The following is a 14,789-nucleotide window of genomic DNA, read 5'->3' as shown; positions in this document are numbered from 1 at the left end:
GTGTTTATTTACTGGGAGGGAACCTTCTTCTGTGGCTGTCTTAGGTCTTTTACCCATTTTTCTGTTGTGCTTTTTTTTTTTGAGACAGCGTTTCTTTGTCACCCTGGCTGGAGTGCAATGGCATGATCTCGGCTCACTGCAACCTCTGCCTCCCAAGTTCAATTCTCTTGCCTTAGCCTCCTGAGTAGCTGGATTACAGGCGTGCACCACCACACCCAGCTAATTTTTGTATTTTTAGTAGAGATGGGGTTTCACCATGTTGGCCAGGCTGGTCTTGAACTCCTGACCTCAGGTGATCCACCCACCTCAGCCTCTGAAAGTGCTGGGATTACAGACGTGAGCCATCGCGCCCAACCAGTCCGCCTTTTTCTTGATTGCAATTCTGTATGTGCTATGGAAATAGTCCTTTGTTGTTTATACTGCTGCAAATATCCTTTCCCTACAACCACCTCATTTTCCAAGTGGGGAAACTGAGGTTCAGAGAGGCTAAGCCACATGACCAAGGAACACATGGCCGGGTCCATGGGTTTCCAAGCTAGTTTGAGTTCCAGTCTGACTACTTCCCAGGAGCAAGTCCATGGGCAAATTAGCCTCTCTGAGCCTCAAGTTTCCTCACCTGTAAAAGAGAGAATTATTATTTATTATTATGAAAGAAAAAAATGTTTGCAAAGATCTTAGCTTTAGGCCTGGTTCATACTAAGTGTGCAAGAAATAATAGGGCTGGCCGGGTATGGTGGCTCACACCTATAGTCATAGCGCTTTGGGAGGCTTAAGGATCGCTTAAGGCCAGCCTGGGCAACACAGCAGGGCCCTGTCTCTATTAAGTTAAACAGTAAACAAAAAGAACAGGACTAAAATGTAATGAGGTGTACTCCCCTCATATCCTTCCAGCTGTGATGCCTGTGCTCCTTCTCCTCCCTAAGAGATCACGGAAGATGGCAAGCACCCTACCCTTGCAGAGGCTGGGAGAGCAGATGATACGATAACTGGCAGGTGAACTCTCACCCACATCCGGCCCACCCTGTCTGGTACCTCTGACTCCCACTGACTTTTCCACCAGGTGCTGCCTAGCCCAGCTGTTGACTTAACTGACATCTGGAGCACAGTCCATCTGGCTCCCAGGAAAAGATCCACCCACACCCTCTCCCACATCACTTGGGGATTGAGACACAAGTCACCTGCCTGAGGCCTACATGGCTAGGGTGGCTGCCCTCTGGGAGTGGAAGGGAAGCTGCCAGTTTCGGTCTCTACTGATAAGGAGTGAGGCAAACATGGTCAGTCCCTGGAGGAGAGGCAACTCCCAGTCCACTTGCTTTTCAGTGCACAAAGCCCAGTCATGAAAGCCACTGACTTTATTGATCTAAAAAACTTTACAAGAACAGTGACTGTTCTGCCAAAAAAGGAGCCAAATGGTATCAAACGGACTGAAAGTGAGGGTGGGGGTGAGGGACGGGGCCAGGAATCCATTCAGGAAAGCTGGTAACTGTCACCAGGGAACTGGCAAGGGAAAAAGGACGGGGGAGGCATGCAAGAGCGAGAATCCAAAAAAGTTGAAATGGTTAGGGGAGAAAACTCCCAAAAGACCCCGGAGTACGTCGGAGGTGAGTACGACAATAGCAATCTTTTCCTTCGTAGAGGACAGGGGAGGAGTCCCTACTCAGCTGCAAACTCTGGATGAGGGCTGGGGATTGAGAGCTTCCCAGAGAGCATCACAAGAAGGCGTCGCACCACTCTCGAAGACATCCGAAGCAGTCCCGGGACTGCTTGGCGTTGGCACCACAAGTGTCCTTCAGCCATTCCCGGAAGAGGTCTTCATCTTTCTTTAGCACCAGAAACTGGCCAAGGACAACATAGGCCTGCAAAACAGGGAAAAGGAAAGGGTGTGCTGCTCAGTGCTCAGTGAGGGATAAGAGCAAGACAGCCATTCCTGTGCCATTCAGGGCACACAAGCCCAGGAAGCAGCGCGGGTTTTGCCCCCTCTCCTCTCCACCAGGTGCCCAAGCTCTGGCAGCCTCTTCAGATTATACCCCACTGTCCATCCCCCAGCAGATGGACTCACTTTCCTCCCACCCCCACCTGCACCAGGAACACGCAGCCACCCCACACCTTGTCAAAGCCCCTTTCCTCCAACTTTTTGCCCAGGACTTCACCAATCCCAGCCAGGCTCCCCACTGGCTTCTCCCCCATGGGCTCTGCCACGAAGTCTCGGTGCTTTTGGGAGGTTGTCATCTTGATCAGGCTTAATCTAGGAATCCCAAAAAAAAGGTAGATTAGGGCTGAAGACCTGGAACTCCTAAGGGCCCACTAGCAATCTCGTAGTAAGAGGAAGCCAAGCCAGAGGTTACGGTGGCTTGCTCGATCCCCCTCATCCTGAAAGGAAAAAACAGGTCCAGGGAGACTCTTCCCCACTATTCTAAGAGGAGTTTCTTCCTGCAGGACCTGGATTTTGATATTGCCCCAGAGGAAACACGATCCTGCCTAACAGGTGGCGCAAGCGGGGCAGTGGGAAGATTCCCAGAGTCAGTAGCCAGGGCTGCGCGGAAGCTGTCACTCCCTCTGTGACCTTGGCTGAACCAAGAAGACACTGACTCTGCCTGGAAGGGCCACTTGGCGTGGAAAGCTAACCAAAGGGTCTCTCTACCTACAAGGCGAAGCGCACACCCAGCGCTGCGCACACCCGCTCCCCGCCCGCGGGGTTCACGCCGCGCCCCAGCTCCGCCCCCACCGCGCGCCACTGCGGCCCGCCCCTTCCCGCGGCCCGGCTCCACGCGCGGCACCCCGCCCCCTCCCCGCAGCGCGGACAAGCTCTCCCCCAGGGCTCGCCACAGCGCCTGCGACCCCTCTCCTCCCCTTCTCCCCGCACCCCCTCTGGCCTCCAGCCAGGGCCCTGCTCCGCGGCTCGCGCTCACCGCCAACTTCAGTTCCCGTAACGGTTCCTCCCGCCACCCCGCCGCTCCTGCGGATACCTCAAGCCACTAGAACTTTCTTCCACTTCCGCTTCCGGGTCGCTTCAAGAGCCGCCTTTAAAAAAAAAAAAAAAGGAAACCTTCCACGTTGGGCACTTCTAGCCAGTTAAGAGCTATAGAGTTGAGGCGCCCCGGACCTCGACGGCGTCCTTAGGAGGCGCTCCTTTCCGGTCCTTCGCGGGAAGCCCTGCCTTCTAAGGTCTCGCTTCTCGCGCAGTTCTGCGGGAGAGAGGCCTCCAGGGAGAGGACTTCCTTTCTCTGCTGCCCAGACCCGGAACTCAAGGACTTAGCTTGACCGACCTGGCGTGGGGAAGAGTTAGAAGACGGACAAGGGAGGGGACGGGAGGCCTCCGAGACAGCGCCGGAAGTACGGTTTTCGGAGGGATCGGACTCAGACTCATGTCGCACTCCTCGCAGTTGGACTGGTGGGAACTGGGAACACTGGAGACCTGATTTCGAGCTGACGCTACCGTCGCGGCCGCCGGCAAGTTCCTTTACTGTGTTTTCTTGGTTCAGCCTTGAAGTGAGTCGTGGACGATCCTCTCTCAGCGTCCAGCCTAGACGGCGGGGTTGCTCCGGCAGCGTTCCTGGGAGCCGAGGGCCAGAGACTAAGTGTGGGTGTTTTTCTGAGGGTCTTTTCTTTTCTTTTTTTTTTTTTTGAGACGGAGTCTGGCTCTGTCGCCCGGGCTGGAGTGCAGTGGCGCGATCTCGGCTCACTGCAAGCTCCGCCTCCCGGGTTCACGTCATTCTCCTGCCTCAGCCTCTCCGAGTAGCTGGGACTACAGGCGCCCGCCACCACGCCCGGCTAATTTTTTTTTGTATTTTTAGTAGAGACGGGGTCTCGATCTCCTGACCTCGCGATCCGCCCGCCTCCGCCTCCCAAAGTGCTGGGATTACAAGCGTGAGCCACCGCGCCCGGCCTCTCTGAGGGTCTTTTCTCCGGGATAGACAGGGAGGAGGAAGGAGGGCAGCAACTAGAGATGACAGTGTTTCCTTCGGAAACCATCAGTCTTAAGGGTACTGGCCTTCGTCTTCTTAAGTACGCAAGTCAGAAATATGCAAATATCCCAGACAAGCCTGCTCACCTCAACCTTTAATTAACTAGTTCCTGGCTTGGACCATCACGGTGGCCACCTAATTTGTATCCGGCTGTAGTGTGTTGCCAGACTGAACTTCTCTGTTGTGTGACTATGCTAGACTTGGGGTGTACAAGCGTGTTGAGAAAGATACGGTTTATTTCAGACTTCTTCCGGAGAGGTTGCCAGGATGACTTCTCTGGAGCATGCGTATAGTTTTATATTACACCAGTACTTAAGATTGTAGGAGTTACTTTTTTTTTTTTTTTTTTTTTTTTGAGACGGAGTCTTGCTCTGTCGCCCAGGCTGGAGTGCAGTGGCGCGATCTCGGCTCACTGCAAGCTCCGCCTCCCGGGTTCACGCCATTCTCCTGCCTCAGCCTCTCGAGTAGCTGGGACTACAGGCGCCCGCCATCACACCCGGTTAATTTTTTGTATTTTTGTACAGACGGGGTTTCACCGTATTAGCCAGGATGGTCTCGATCTCCTGACATCGTGATCCGCCCACCTCGACTTCCCAAAGTGCTGGGATTACAGGCGTGATCCACCGCGCCCGGCTGGAGTTGCTTTTACATGACATGCACCGTATTGTCCCATTCTGTAACAGTGCTGAGTTAGTTGTTATTTTTCTGGGACCTAGAGAAGTTGAATAGTTAGGAAATAAACCAAGGTAGGATTTGAATCCAGGCAGTTAGACTTCAGAGCCCATGTTCTTAACCAAGACACCGTGTCACCCCTCAGTAAAAGGCCCCTCCCCATCTTCAGAACAGTCCTGGGTTCTGAGCCTGCCATCCAAGGAACTCGGGAGGAGGAGTTGACAGTCTCTTCGTTCCTAACCACCCTGGGACAACTTCAGCATGTCTCAGGCCACCAAGAGGAAGCATGTGGTGAAGGAGGTGCTAGGGGAGCACATAGTGCCCTCCGACCAGCAGCAGATTGTCAGGGTGAGTGGCTGTGGGCACAAGCTGTTCTGCTCCCCACCCCCGCACCCTTGGAGGGCCCCTGGGATGGGGGTAGGGTGCAGCGTGTCTGAGAGGGTGTTTGATCTGACTGATGAGACTGATTCTTGGTCTCTCCTGAACCAGGTACTCAGGACCCCAGGGAACAATCTGCATGAGGTGGAGACAGCCCAAGGGCAGCGCTTCCTGGTGAGCATGCCCTCCAAATACCGCAAGAACATCTGGATCAAGAGAGGTGAGAGGATTACTCCTGTAATCCCAGCACTTTGAGAGGCTGAGGTGGGAGGATCGCTTGAGACCAGCCTGGGCAGCATAATGAGGCCTTGTCTCTACAAAAAGAAAAAAAGTTGGGCACGTGCTTGTGATCCTAGCTACTCAGGAGGCTGAGGCCTGAGAATCACTTGAGCCTGGGAGGTGGAGGCTGCAGTCAGCTATGATCATGCTATTGCATTCCAGCCTGGGCAACAGAGCAAGACCCTGTCTCAAAAAAAAGAAAAAAAAAAAGAGAGAGGTGAGAGAGGCAGCCCTCTCTAGGAGATAGAACCACTTCCTATGGCTTTGGCTTTCCTTATTGCAAGCAGGCCTGCCTGCCTTTTCTCTTCTTACCTACAGGGGACTTTCTCATTGTTGACCCTATTGAAGAGGGAGAAAAGGTGAAGGCTGAAATCTCGTTTGTGCTCTGCAAGGACCACGTGCGCTCTCTGCAGAAGGAGGGGTTTTGGTAGGTGGTCCCCTTGATCATTGGCCCTCTGGCTTCTGGAGGCATTGCCTTCCTAGCTTGGGAATTAGGGGAGGGAAGGTCATGGCATCCCAGGCAGAGACAGCTGGAAGCAGCTCTTTCATGAGAAATTTATTTGTCCTGACTTTGGCTCATCTCTTGGCATAGGCCTGAAGGCTTCTCTGAAGTGGCTGAGAAACACAACAACAACAGGAACAGGTGAGGAACAAGCCTTGGGGTGGGGTACATGGAAAATAAGGGGTTCATGCTTTGGTGCCTTGAGGGAAAAATAGAGCCTTCTTTGCTCCTTACATAGGATATCTGTTGAGAGCTCCTAAGCATGTGGTATAACATAGTTATGAATGTGGCTTGAAGGTCAGATGCTCTGGGTTAAAATCCTGGCTTTGCCACTTAAAGCTGAATGACTTTAAGCACATTATTTAATTCCTTCAAACTCTATTTTCCTTATATATAAAATGGGAGCTTTGTGAGGATTAAAGAAGTGGATGGCTTGTAAAATTGCTTAGTGCAGTATCTGGTATGTGATATGGGTCCATTAAGTGTTAGTTGGTGGTCGTAGAATCATTATTTCTAACTAAAACAAATGGCTGTGGCACACATTTGGGGAGTGGGGTCAGTCTTTAGCCTGTTTCTTTGGCCACGTTTCCCCACTGTTTGCCTCTGTCCCTTGTTTTAGTCTTTAAAGGGTGCTATAGGGCCCTGCCTGCTGGGCTGGATGGTCCTCCTTTTTTTGGAACTCCTTGATTGTAGATCTGATTGTCCCAGAAGGTGCTGGGCTAACTCTGCTTTCTTCCCTTCGTGCAGACAAACTCAACCAGAACTCCCAGCTGAGCCACAGTTATCAGGAGAGGAGTCCAGCTCAGAAGATGATTCTGACTTGTTTGTTAACACAAACCGCAGACAGTATCATGAGAGTGAGGAGGAGAGCGAAGAGGAAGAGGCAGCCTGAGACCCCAGCACCCACTTCTCCACTTGCTCAGGGACTGGCCCCTGGCTCTTCTGGGATTGGACATTCCCAGGGTGCTCTGCAGATCTTCACCCCTGGATGAGGACAAAGCAGGGCTCCTCTCTGAACTGATCTTTTGATTAGGAGAATTAAACCCCTGGTGGGTTGGCGACTTGTTCTGGTGTCTAAGTGGCTCTCTCGGGGGAGGGAGACTTGTGATGAAGTGAAAAACTGCTCCCTATTTAATTAGAGACCTTATGGGTGGGTGGGCTGAATGGGAAGGAAATGGGAAATGGCTGGAGTCTTTCCCAGGTGGTTTGTTCTTTCTTACTGGGCACTTAGAAAGTGCCAGGCCCTGCTCTGGGCCTCCTTGCATCTGTTTAACAGCTGGGAGCACTCCTGCTTCCTTGCCTGCTTGCAGTTCATACCGATTCAAGCGTTCAGGATGACAGCCCTAGGACCTAATACCCACCTGCCTCTAAGAGACGCTCAGGAGCCCATGGTGCCTCGTGCTGTTCTCCCTGCCCTTCTAGTCACCCTATGTACGGGAGTGCTCACCTCCAGCTACTGTGTTCATCCCCACATGTGACTGCATCTCTCTCACTTCATCATCTATCACTTCCAGAAGGTGGCTGGCAAATCTCTCTATCCTTAACTTTGTTTTGAATGGTCCGTCCATCTCCTGACTTTATTTGAAACCTGATTATTCCCTGAGGACATTGATTGTCTTATAACCTTTTAAATAGAGGCTGCTTTTCCACCTTCAACCTTCATTCTAACCAGCCCTGACATTCTCATGATTAACCTTCTGCCTTCACTTCCCTCTTGTGTAGCATCAATTCCATGGTCCACCCTACACCCCCCTGTCTCCCTCCATTCTGTTCAGCTAGTAAAACCCTAACCCTGGATAAACCCAATCATTCACCGCCGTGCCCAAAGTCACCATCATTAGGTGAGAAAACAGCCAGCCTGGCCACCAGTTGTACCTTAAGTTTATCGTTACAAACCTCAGATGGACACTAAGCACTGCCCAGCAGATCTACTCTGGGACATCTATTTCAAAGCTTCTGTCTTATCTATCAATTCCCCCTTCTTGTGGTAGTTACCACAACACATGCCTCATTAAGAAACAGCAGCCATCAGAGGGAACGCCTGCCTCCCCGTTACCAGCTTTGCAGATGTGCTCACATATCTTCCTGTCGTAAGCCAGTGGGACTTAAACCTTACCTCTTGTGCTTTGGAGCCTATCTCTTTTTGTTTGTTTGTTTTGAGAGGGAGTCTCCCTGTGTTGCTCAGGCTGGAGTGCAGTGGTGCGATCTTGGCTCACTGTAACCTTCACCTACTGGGTTCAAGTAATTCTCTTGCCTCAGCCTCCCGGCTAGCTTGGACTACAGGCGTGCAGCACCACACCTGGCTAACTTTTTGTATTTTTAATAGAGATGGGGTTTTGCCATGTTGCCCAGGCTGGTCTCAAACTCCTGACCTTAAATCAGCCTCCTGCCTCAGCCTCCCAAACTGCTGGGATTACAGGCGCACGCCACCATGCCTGGCTAATTTTTGTATTTTCAGTAGAGACGAGGTTTCGCCATGTTGGCCAGGCTGGTCTCGAACTCCTGACCTCAAGTGGTCCATCCACCTCAGCCTCCTAGAGTGCTGGGATTACAGGTGTGAGCCACTGTGCCCGGCCTCTTGCTTTCTTAAAGACTATGGTCGGGTATTTGTGTTGTTGGGTATTGTTATGTTTGGGTTTGGGTATTTGATTCTTTTGTTTTTTTGTTTTGTGTTTTTGGCTGTCCTGTCTATTGGATGTGATATGTTATGGATGTGATGTGTTAGTGTCGAGCGTGCTGTAGAATCTCCCATTTCTGAAACAGGTGTGAAAACCTGTACTGATTCCTACATCCTCCAGCTACCACTTCATTTATCTGTTTCTCATTTACTTCCTCTTATAGTGTGGCTTTAAACATACATACATCTGTCTATATGTATGTATGACTATACATGTATAAAATGTATGTAGCTGTATATACAAAAAATAAACGAGATGGGTTAAAGATATGTATGTGTGTGTATCTATCTAATTCATCTGAAGTTTGTTCTTTCTGAGAGGTAGCAAACTTTTCCTAAAGGGAAAGTCACTTGTGCCTGTACTATTTCTTGAAAGGTTCATTCTTTGCTCACTGGAAATACCTTTGTTTTTTGAGGGGCGGGGGGGACGGAGTCTCGCTCTGTCGCCCAGGCTGGAGTTCAGTGGCGCCATCGTGGCTCACTGCAAGCTCTGCCTTCCGGGTTCACGCCATTCTCCCTCAGCCTCCTGAGTAGCTGGGACTACAGGCACCCGCCACCATGCCTGGCTAATTTTTTGTATTTTTAGTAGAGATGGGGTTTCACCGTGTTAGCCAGGATGGTCTCAATCTCCTGACCTCGTGATCCGCCCACCTCGGCCTCCCAAAGTGCTGGGATTACAGGCGTGAGCCACCGCGCCCGGCCAGAAATATCTTTTAAAATATAAATTCCTGCATATATATGGATCTTTTTTGGAATTTCTAATCTGTCCTATTGATCCGTGTGCCCATACTGCATTTTTTTTTTTGAGACAGTCTTGCTTTGTCGCCCAGGCTGGAGTGCAGTGGCATGATCTCAGCTCGCTGTAACCTCCACCTCCCAGGTTCAAGCAATTCTCCTGCCTCAGCCTCCCCATTGCTGGGATTACAGACACTTGCTATTATGCCCAGCTAATTTTTATATTTTTAGTAGAGACGGAGTTTCAACATTTATTTTTTTGAGACAGGGTTTCACTCCTGTCACCCAGGCTGGAACACAGTGGTGCAATCACTGCTCATTGCAGCCTCTACCTCCTGGGCTCAAGTGATCCTTCTACCTCAGCCTACTGAGTAGCTGGGACCACAGGTGTGCACCACTACATCGGGCTAATTTTTCTTTTTCTTTCTTTTTTTTTTTTTTTTTTTGTAGAGCCAGTCTTACTATGTTGCCCAGGCTGGTTTTAAACTCCTGGGCAAGACATCCTCCTGCCTCAGCCTCCCAAAGGGCTGGGATTCCAGGCGTGAGCCACTATGTCCACCCAAGAAGTGGTATCTTAACAGTTTCTTTATTTTTTATTTTTTTAAAATAAATATTGTAGAAAACAGTTTTTCATCTTCCTATCCAGAAACGAGGTATGTTCTTTGGTAAGGTGGTGTGGTCTTCAAATGGGCCTTTACTTCTAATTTGGTTTAGTCTTAGGAATTTTACTGGTAGCGAAGGATCTGTGGAAATCACCTTTCCCCATCCCTGGCATCCACCTGTGCGTCCATCTTTGTGTTGCCCACCTTGTCGAATGTGCAGTTCTTCAGTTGATCTTGTGGCTTTCTAGATAGCCAAATCGTATCCCACTAATGGCAGTTTTATCTCCTCCTTTACACTCTTGTCTATTTCTTGTAAATCTCAGAGGCCAGGACCTCCAGCATGGTTGCATGGCACCCTTGATTGACACTTTCTCAGTGGGAATGGTTCTCACGTTGTGTCCTGAGGTAGGACGCTTGCTCTGGGCTTCCGGTAGACGATCTTCATTAGACTGAAGATGTTTTCTTTGTTCTATCTTACTGTTTTTTTTTTGTCTCCTTCCCTTTTGTTTAACAGCGATGAATGTTGACATCTATGGAGAAAATCAAAAGATTTTATTGTATGATTGTACTGAGTTACAGTAATAGGGTTCCTGATGTTGGACACACCTTGCATTCTGATATAAACCTTGCTTAGTTTTAGAGTATATTATGTATTTACTTAGGAGTTTTATCTCTCTCCCTGGGCCAATCCCCTCCCTCTTTTTAAAAAATGACCTTCCTGTTCTATTTCGAGATTAGCTTTATGCTAGCCTTGCAAATGGGTTTGGAGACGTCTTTTTCTTCAGGCTTGAATAGTCATAGGCCAGGCATTTGTTTCTTCAACGTTTTGTAGAACTTGTTTACAAAAACATCTGTGCTGGGTACCCTTTTCAGGGGTTGATCTTTGACTGCCTTTTAGTTTATTCAGTTGTGTTCTGTCTACAGTTTTCTATCCTTGAGTCAATTTTGATAATTCATATCATTCTAGGATCATATTTCATATATATTTAAGCTTTTTGGGCAAAAGTTCATGCATAATATTTGTATTATTTGGAACTTTCTTTTTTTGTTTGTTTTTGAGGCAGAGTTTCACTGTGTCGCCCAGGCTGGAGTGCAGTGGTGCAGTATCGGCTCACTGCAACCTCCACCTCCCGGGTTCAAGTGATTCTCCTGCCTCAGCTTCCGGAGTAGCTGGTATTACAGGCACTCGCCACCACGCCCAGCTAATTTTTGTATTTTTAGTAGAGATGGGGTTTCACCATGTTGACCAGGCTGGTCTCAAAGTCCTGACCTCAGGTGATTGGCCTCCCTTGGCCTCACAAAGTGCTGGGATTACAAGGGTGAGCCACTGCACCTGGTAATTTATTTTTTTTTTGAGACAGCCTCTCACTCTGTTGCCCAGGCTATCATGGCACCACTGCAGCCTTGACCTCCCAGGCCCAAGTGATTCTCCCACCTCAGCCTCCTGAGTAGCTGGAACCACAGGTGCGTGCCACCACACCTGGCTAATTTTTTTTATTTTTAGTAGAGACAGGCTCTCCCTATGTTGCCCAGGCTGGTCTCAGACGCCCGGGCTCAAGTGATGCTCCTGCCCTGGGCTCTCAAAGTGCTGGGATTACAGGTGAGAGCCACTATGACTGGCCTATGTGGGACTTTCTTATAAATGACAAAATTGAACTCAAATGAGGAGAAGTAAACAAGGCTCATTGACCTGAGGTCTCTGAGTGGTACGCATCGAGCAGGGATGAACCAATGCCAGCAGCACGAATTCCTCAGGCTCTCTCGTTTATCTCTGTCATCTCTGCTCCCGGCTGATTAATTTCTTTCCCTCCTACAAATGTTTTCTGTAGGAAGCTCAAGTTTTTTTTTTTTTTTTTTTGAGACGGAGTCTCGCTGTTGCCCAGGCTGGAGTGCAGTGGCGTGATCTCGGCTCACTGCAGGCTCTGCTCCCCGGGGTTCACACCATTCTCCTGCCTCAGCCTCCCGAGTAGCTGGGACTACAGGCGCCCGCCACCCCGCCCGGCTAATTTTTTTGTATTTTTAGTAGAGACAGGGTTTCACCGTGTTAGCCAGGATGGTCTTGATCTCCTGACCTTGTGATCCGCCTGCCTCGGCCTCCCAAAATGCTGGGATTACAGGCGTGAGCCACCGCGCCCGGCCAGGAAGCTCAAGTCTATACACAGTCCTTGTAGACAGAGCCCCTTCTTGAGGATCCCTGTATTTCCATGAAGGGCAATAGGTCTTCCTCAGGTCACTTGCTGTGCTTGAGCAGTCACTATGGCCAGGGCTGGGGGTGGGGGAGTGTGGAGGACTGGGGTGGGGCAGGATTAGTCACAAGTAATTCTTATATATTTCCCATGGAATAGAGAGGTTCTATTACCAGAAAAAGTGGGGCAAGGGGTGAGGGCAGGTGAAATCAACAAAATCTGTTTCTATTCTGTGTATTTGATTTGGCTTTGCAAGAGGTCTTCCTTACTGGACTTTTCCTTCATTTCTTTCGGTTTATTTGCTCATTCTGGGTTCTTGAGATGTGTGCTTAGCTAATTTAATTTCAATTTGTTTTCTAATATATTCAGGGCTATACATTTTCTTCTAAATAGTCCTTTGACTGTTCCCCACTTTGTGTGTGTTTTTTTGGCGTTTTATCTGTAAGCTTGGTCTTAGTTCTTCTCCACTCTCTGAGTGATACTGTGATATACCTAGTAACATCTTTTTTTCCCCAAGACCTTTTCGTTTCCACTTCTTCACCTCTTACCAGCCATTCAGCTTCTGTGGGCTGTAGCTGAGGGTCCCGATGGAGGTAGGGTCCTTGTATTCTGCACACTACTTTCCTATGTCATTCTCTGAAGCTGGATTCCACCTCTTTTCTCCCAACTGAATGGTGGGATCCAACCATGTATGAATAGATCTCCCAGAGTGAGCTAAGATCTGATGTAAGAGCCCCTTGTCCCATGTCATGGCCAGTCCCTGTGACTGGCTGCCTAATAGTACTTACTGGCTTCTCTTGCAGTTATGCTTGAGACTTCGTGGCCCTTCAGAATCTGCACCTCTGTCACTTCAGGACTAACCTCTACAGCCAGGTCATTCCCACCAGGGCTTCCCCGTGTGGCCCAGTGCGCTTTCCTCCCTTGCCACCCAGCCACCCCTGTGTGTGCCAGGGAGCACAGATGGCAGTCTGAGCTCACCACATGGTTTTCCTCCTCTAATCTGTAAATGTGGTGGAATATCATAACATTCTCTCACGTTAAGATATCCTTGCATTCCTGGAAGAAGATAGTCACGATGGATTTGTTATTATACTGCCGGATTTGGTTCTCTGGTATTTTGGCATCCAGGTGTATAGGTGAAATGGTTGAAGCTTTTCCTTTTCCATACTGCCCCCACCCTTTGTTTTGTATCAAGGTTATACCAGCTTCATAAAATAAGTTGGAAAGTGTTTTCCCTTTATTTTCATTACGAGAGTTTGTATAAGATTGTAATTTTGCATTTCTAAAATTTTTGGTAAAGCTTGCTGTAAAACCAACCATGCCTGGTGATTTTTTGGGTGGGTGGGTAGGTAGGTTTGGAATTAGATTGTCAGTGGTAATAGATTACTCAGGTGTTCTGTTCTTCATATTTTCAAGGAAAAATATTTTCATATTATTTATTTATTTATTTTTGAGACAGGATCTTGCTCTGTCGCCCGGGCTGGAGGGCAGTGGCACCATCTCGGCTCACTGCAACCTCCGCCTCCCAGGTTCAAGTGATTCTCATGCCTCAGCCTCCCGAATAGCTGGGATTACAGGTATATGCCACCATGCCATGCTAATTTTTGTATTTTTAGTAGAGATGGGGTTTCACCATGTTGGCCAGGCTGGTCTCAAACTCCCGATCTCAGGTGCTCTGTCCACCTCAGCCTCCCAAATTGCTGGGGTTACAGGCGTGAGCCACCGCGCCCAGCCCCCGTATTTTCTCATGTTTGCTATGGCTTCAAATTTACTGGCACAAAGTTATTTGTATGATTGCCTTATGTTTGTAATCTTGGCTTTATCCGAAGTTATGTCCCCCTTTTTATATGTAATACTGTTTATTTGTGCCTTCTGTTATAGCTGGTCAATCTTGGCAGAAGGTCATTATTAGTCTTTTCTAAGCACCAGCTTTTTGTTGTCATTCTTTGTATTGGTATTTCATTAATTGCTGCTCTTACCGTATTTCCCACTTATACTCCCTCTGTTTTTTGTTTTTTTTCTCATAACCAATGGGAAACAAACCAATCCCTCTGGGTTTATCCTGTGGTTCTTTTTCTTTTTCCTTTCTTTGTTTTGTTTTATTTTGTTTCTGAGATGGAATCTTGCTCTGTCACCCAGGCTGGAGTGCAGTGATGCAATCTCAGCTCACTGCAACCCCTGCTTCCCAAGTTCAAGGGATTCTCCTGCCTCAGCCTCCGGACTAGCTGGGATTACAGGTGTCTGCCACCACACCAGCTAATTTTTGTATTTTTAGTAGGTACAGGGTTTCACCATGTTGGCCAGGCTGGTCTCGAACTCCCGACCTCAGGTGATCTGCCCACCTCGGACTCCCAAAGTGCTGGGATTACAGGCATGAGCCACTCTGCCTAACCCCTGTAGTTCTTTTTCTAACCCTTTTGGTTACTTTTCAGCTTTACCTCCCCCTCACCCCAAACTATTTAGAGAATTTTCAAACGTAAAGAAAAGGTGAAAGAATTGTAAAATAAGTGCTTGTTTGCCTTTCAACAGCGTTGCCAATTTAACATTTGCCATGTTCTATTTCTCTACACATGCACACACGCATACAGTTTTTACTTTTTTTTTCTTTTTTTTTTTGAGATGGAGTTTTGCTCTTGTTGCCCAGGCTGGAGTACAGTGGTGCAATCTCAGCTCGCTGCAAACTCTGCCTCCCGGGTTCAAGTGATTCTGCTTCCTCAGCCTCCCGTTTAGCTGGGATTACAGGCGCCTGCCACCATGCCTGGCTAATTTTTTGTATTTTTAGTAGAGACAGGC

General features: G+C 48.9%; 2 protein-coding genes across 6 annotated transcripts; one reads left to right on the top strand and one right to left on the bottom strand.

Moving 5' to 3' along the window:
* Positions 1–1,337: 1,337 nt before the first annotated feature.
* BANF1 (BAF nuclear assembly factor 1) lies at positions 1,338–3,051 on the bottom strand. 2 transcript variants are annotated; one of them, XM_032153496.2, is made up of 3 exons: positions 2,967–3,051; positions 2,107–2,245; positions 1,338–1,856 (listed from the first exon to the last, which is right to left on the bottom strand). In XM_032153496.2, the coding sequence occupies exons 2-3, from the start codon at positions 2,227–2,229 to the stop codon at positions 1,710–1,712; spliced, it is 270 nt and encodes an 89-aa protein (XP_032009387.1). In that variant the 5' UTR covers positions 2,230–2,245; positions 2,967–3,051; the 3' UTR covers positions 1,338–1,709. The 2 variants fall into 2 exon arrangements, with proteins under 2 accessions (XP_032009387.1, XP_032009386.1); XM_032153495.2 differs by having other exon boundaries at positions 2,910–3,016.
* A 254-nt stretch (positions 3,052–3,305) lies between these two features.
* Positions 3,306–13,591, top strand: EIF1AD (eukaryotic translation initiation factor 1A domain containing). Of its 4 annotated transcripts, none has more exons than XM_032153493.2 (6): positions 3,306–3,450; positions 4,807–4,985; positions 5,127–5,235; positions 5,613–5,721; positions 5,887–5,937; positions 6,544–13,591. In XM_032153493.2, exons 2-6 carry the CDS (start codon positions 4,899–4,901, stop codon positions 6,686–6,688), a joined length of 501 nt encoding a protein of 166 aa, XP_032009384.1. In that variant the 5' UTR covers positions 3,306–3,450; positions 4,807–4,898; the 3' UTR covers positions 6,689–13,591. The 4 variants fall into 4 exon arrangements, with proteins under 4 accessions (XP_032009384.1, XP_032009385.1, XP_032009382.1 ...); XM_032153494.2 differs by having other exon boundaries at positions 4,783–4,985; XM_032153491.2 differs by having other exon boundaries at positions 3,306–3,580.
* The last annotated feature ends 1,198 nt before the right edge of the window (positions 13,592–14,789 follow it).

The sequence above is a fragment of the Hylobates moloch genome, unplaced genomic scaffold, assembly GCF_009828535.3.
Source record: "Hylobates moloch isolate HMO894 unplaced genomic scaffold, HMol_V3 SCAFFOLD_5, whole genome shotgun sequence".
NCBI classification, from domain to species: domain Eukaryota; kingdom Metazoa; phylum Chordata; class Mammalia; order Primates; family Hylobatidae; genus Hylobates; species Hylobates moloch.
Note: the sequence above shows the minus strand (reverse complement) of the source record. Positions and strands in the feature narration are given on the sequence as shown.

Bases quoted from the DNA above. Each gene is read 5' to 3' on its own strand.
- BANF1 (XM_032153496.2), bottom strand. From the start codon at position 2,229: ATGACAACCTCCCAAAAGCACCGAGACTTCGTGGCAGAGCCCATGGGG. The intron at 1,857-2,106 runs GTGTGGGGTGGC...CCTGTTTTGCAG, and splicing joins AGGAAAGGGGCTTTGACAAG to GCCTATGTTGTCCTTGGCCA.
- EIF1AD (XM_032153493.2), top strand. From the start codon at position 4,899: ATGTCTCAGGCCACCAAGAGGAAGCATGTGGTGAAGGAGGTGCTAGGG. The intron at 5,236-5,612 runs GTGAGAGGATTA...TCTTACCTACAG, and splicing joins GAACATCTGGATCAAGAGAG to GGGACTTTCTCATTGTTGAC. The intron at 5,938-6,543 runs GTGAGGAACAAG...CCCTTCGTGCAG, and splicing joins CACAACAACAACAGGAACAG to ACAAACTCAACCAGAACTCC.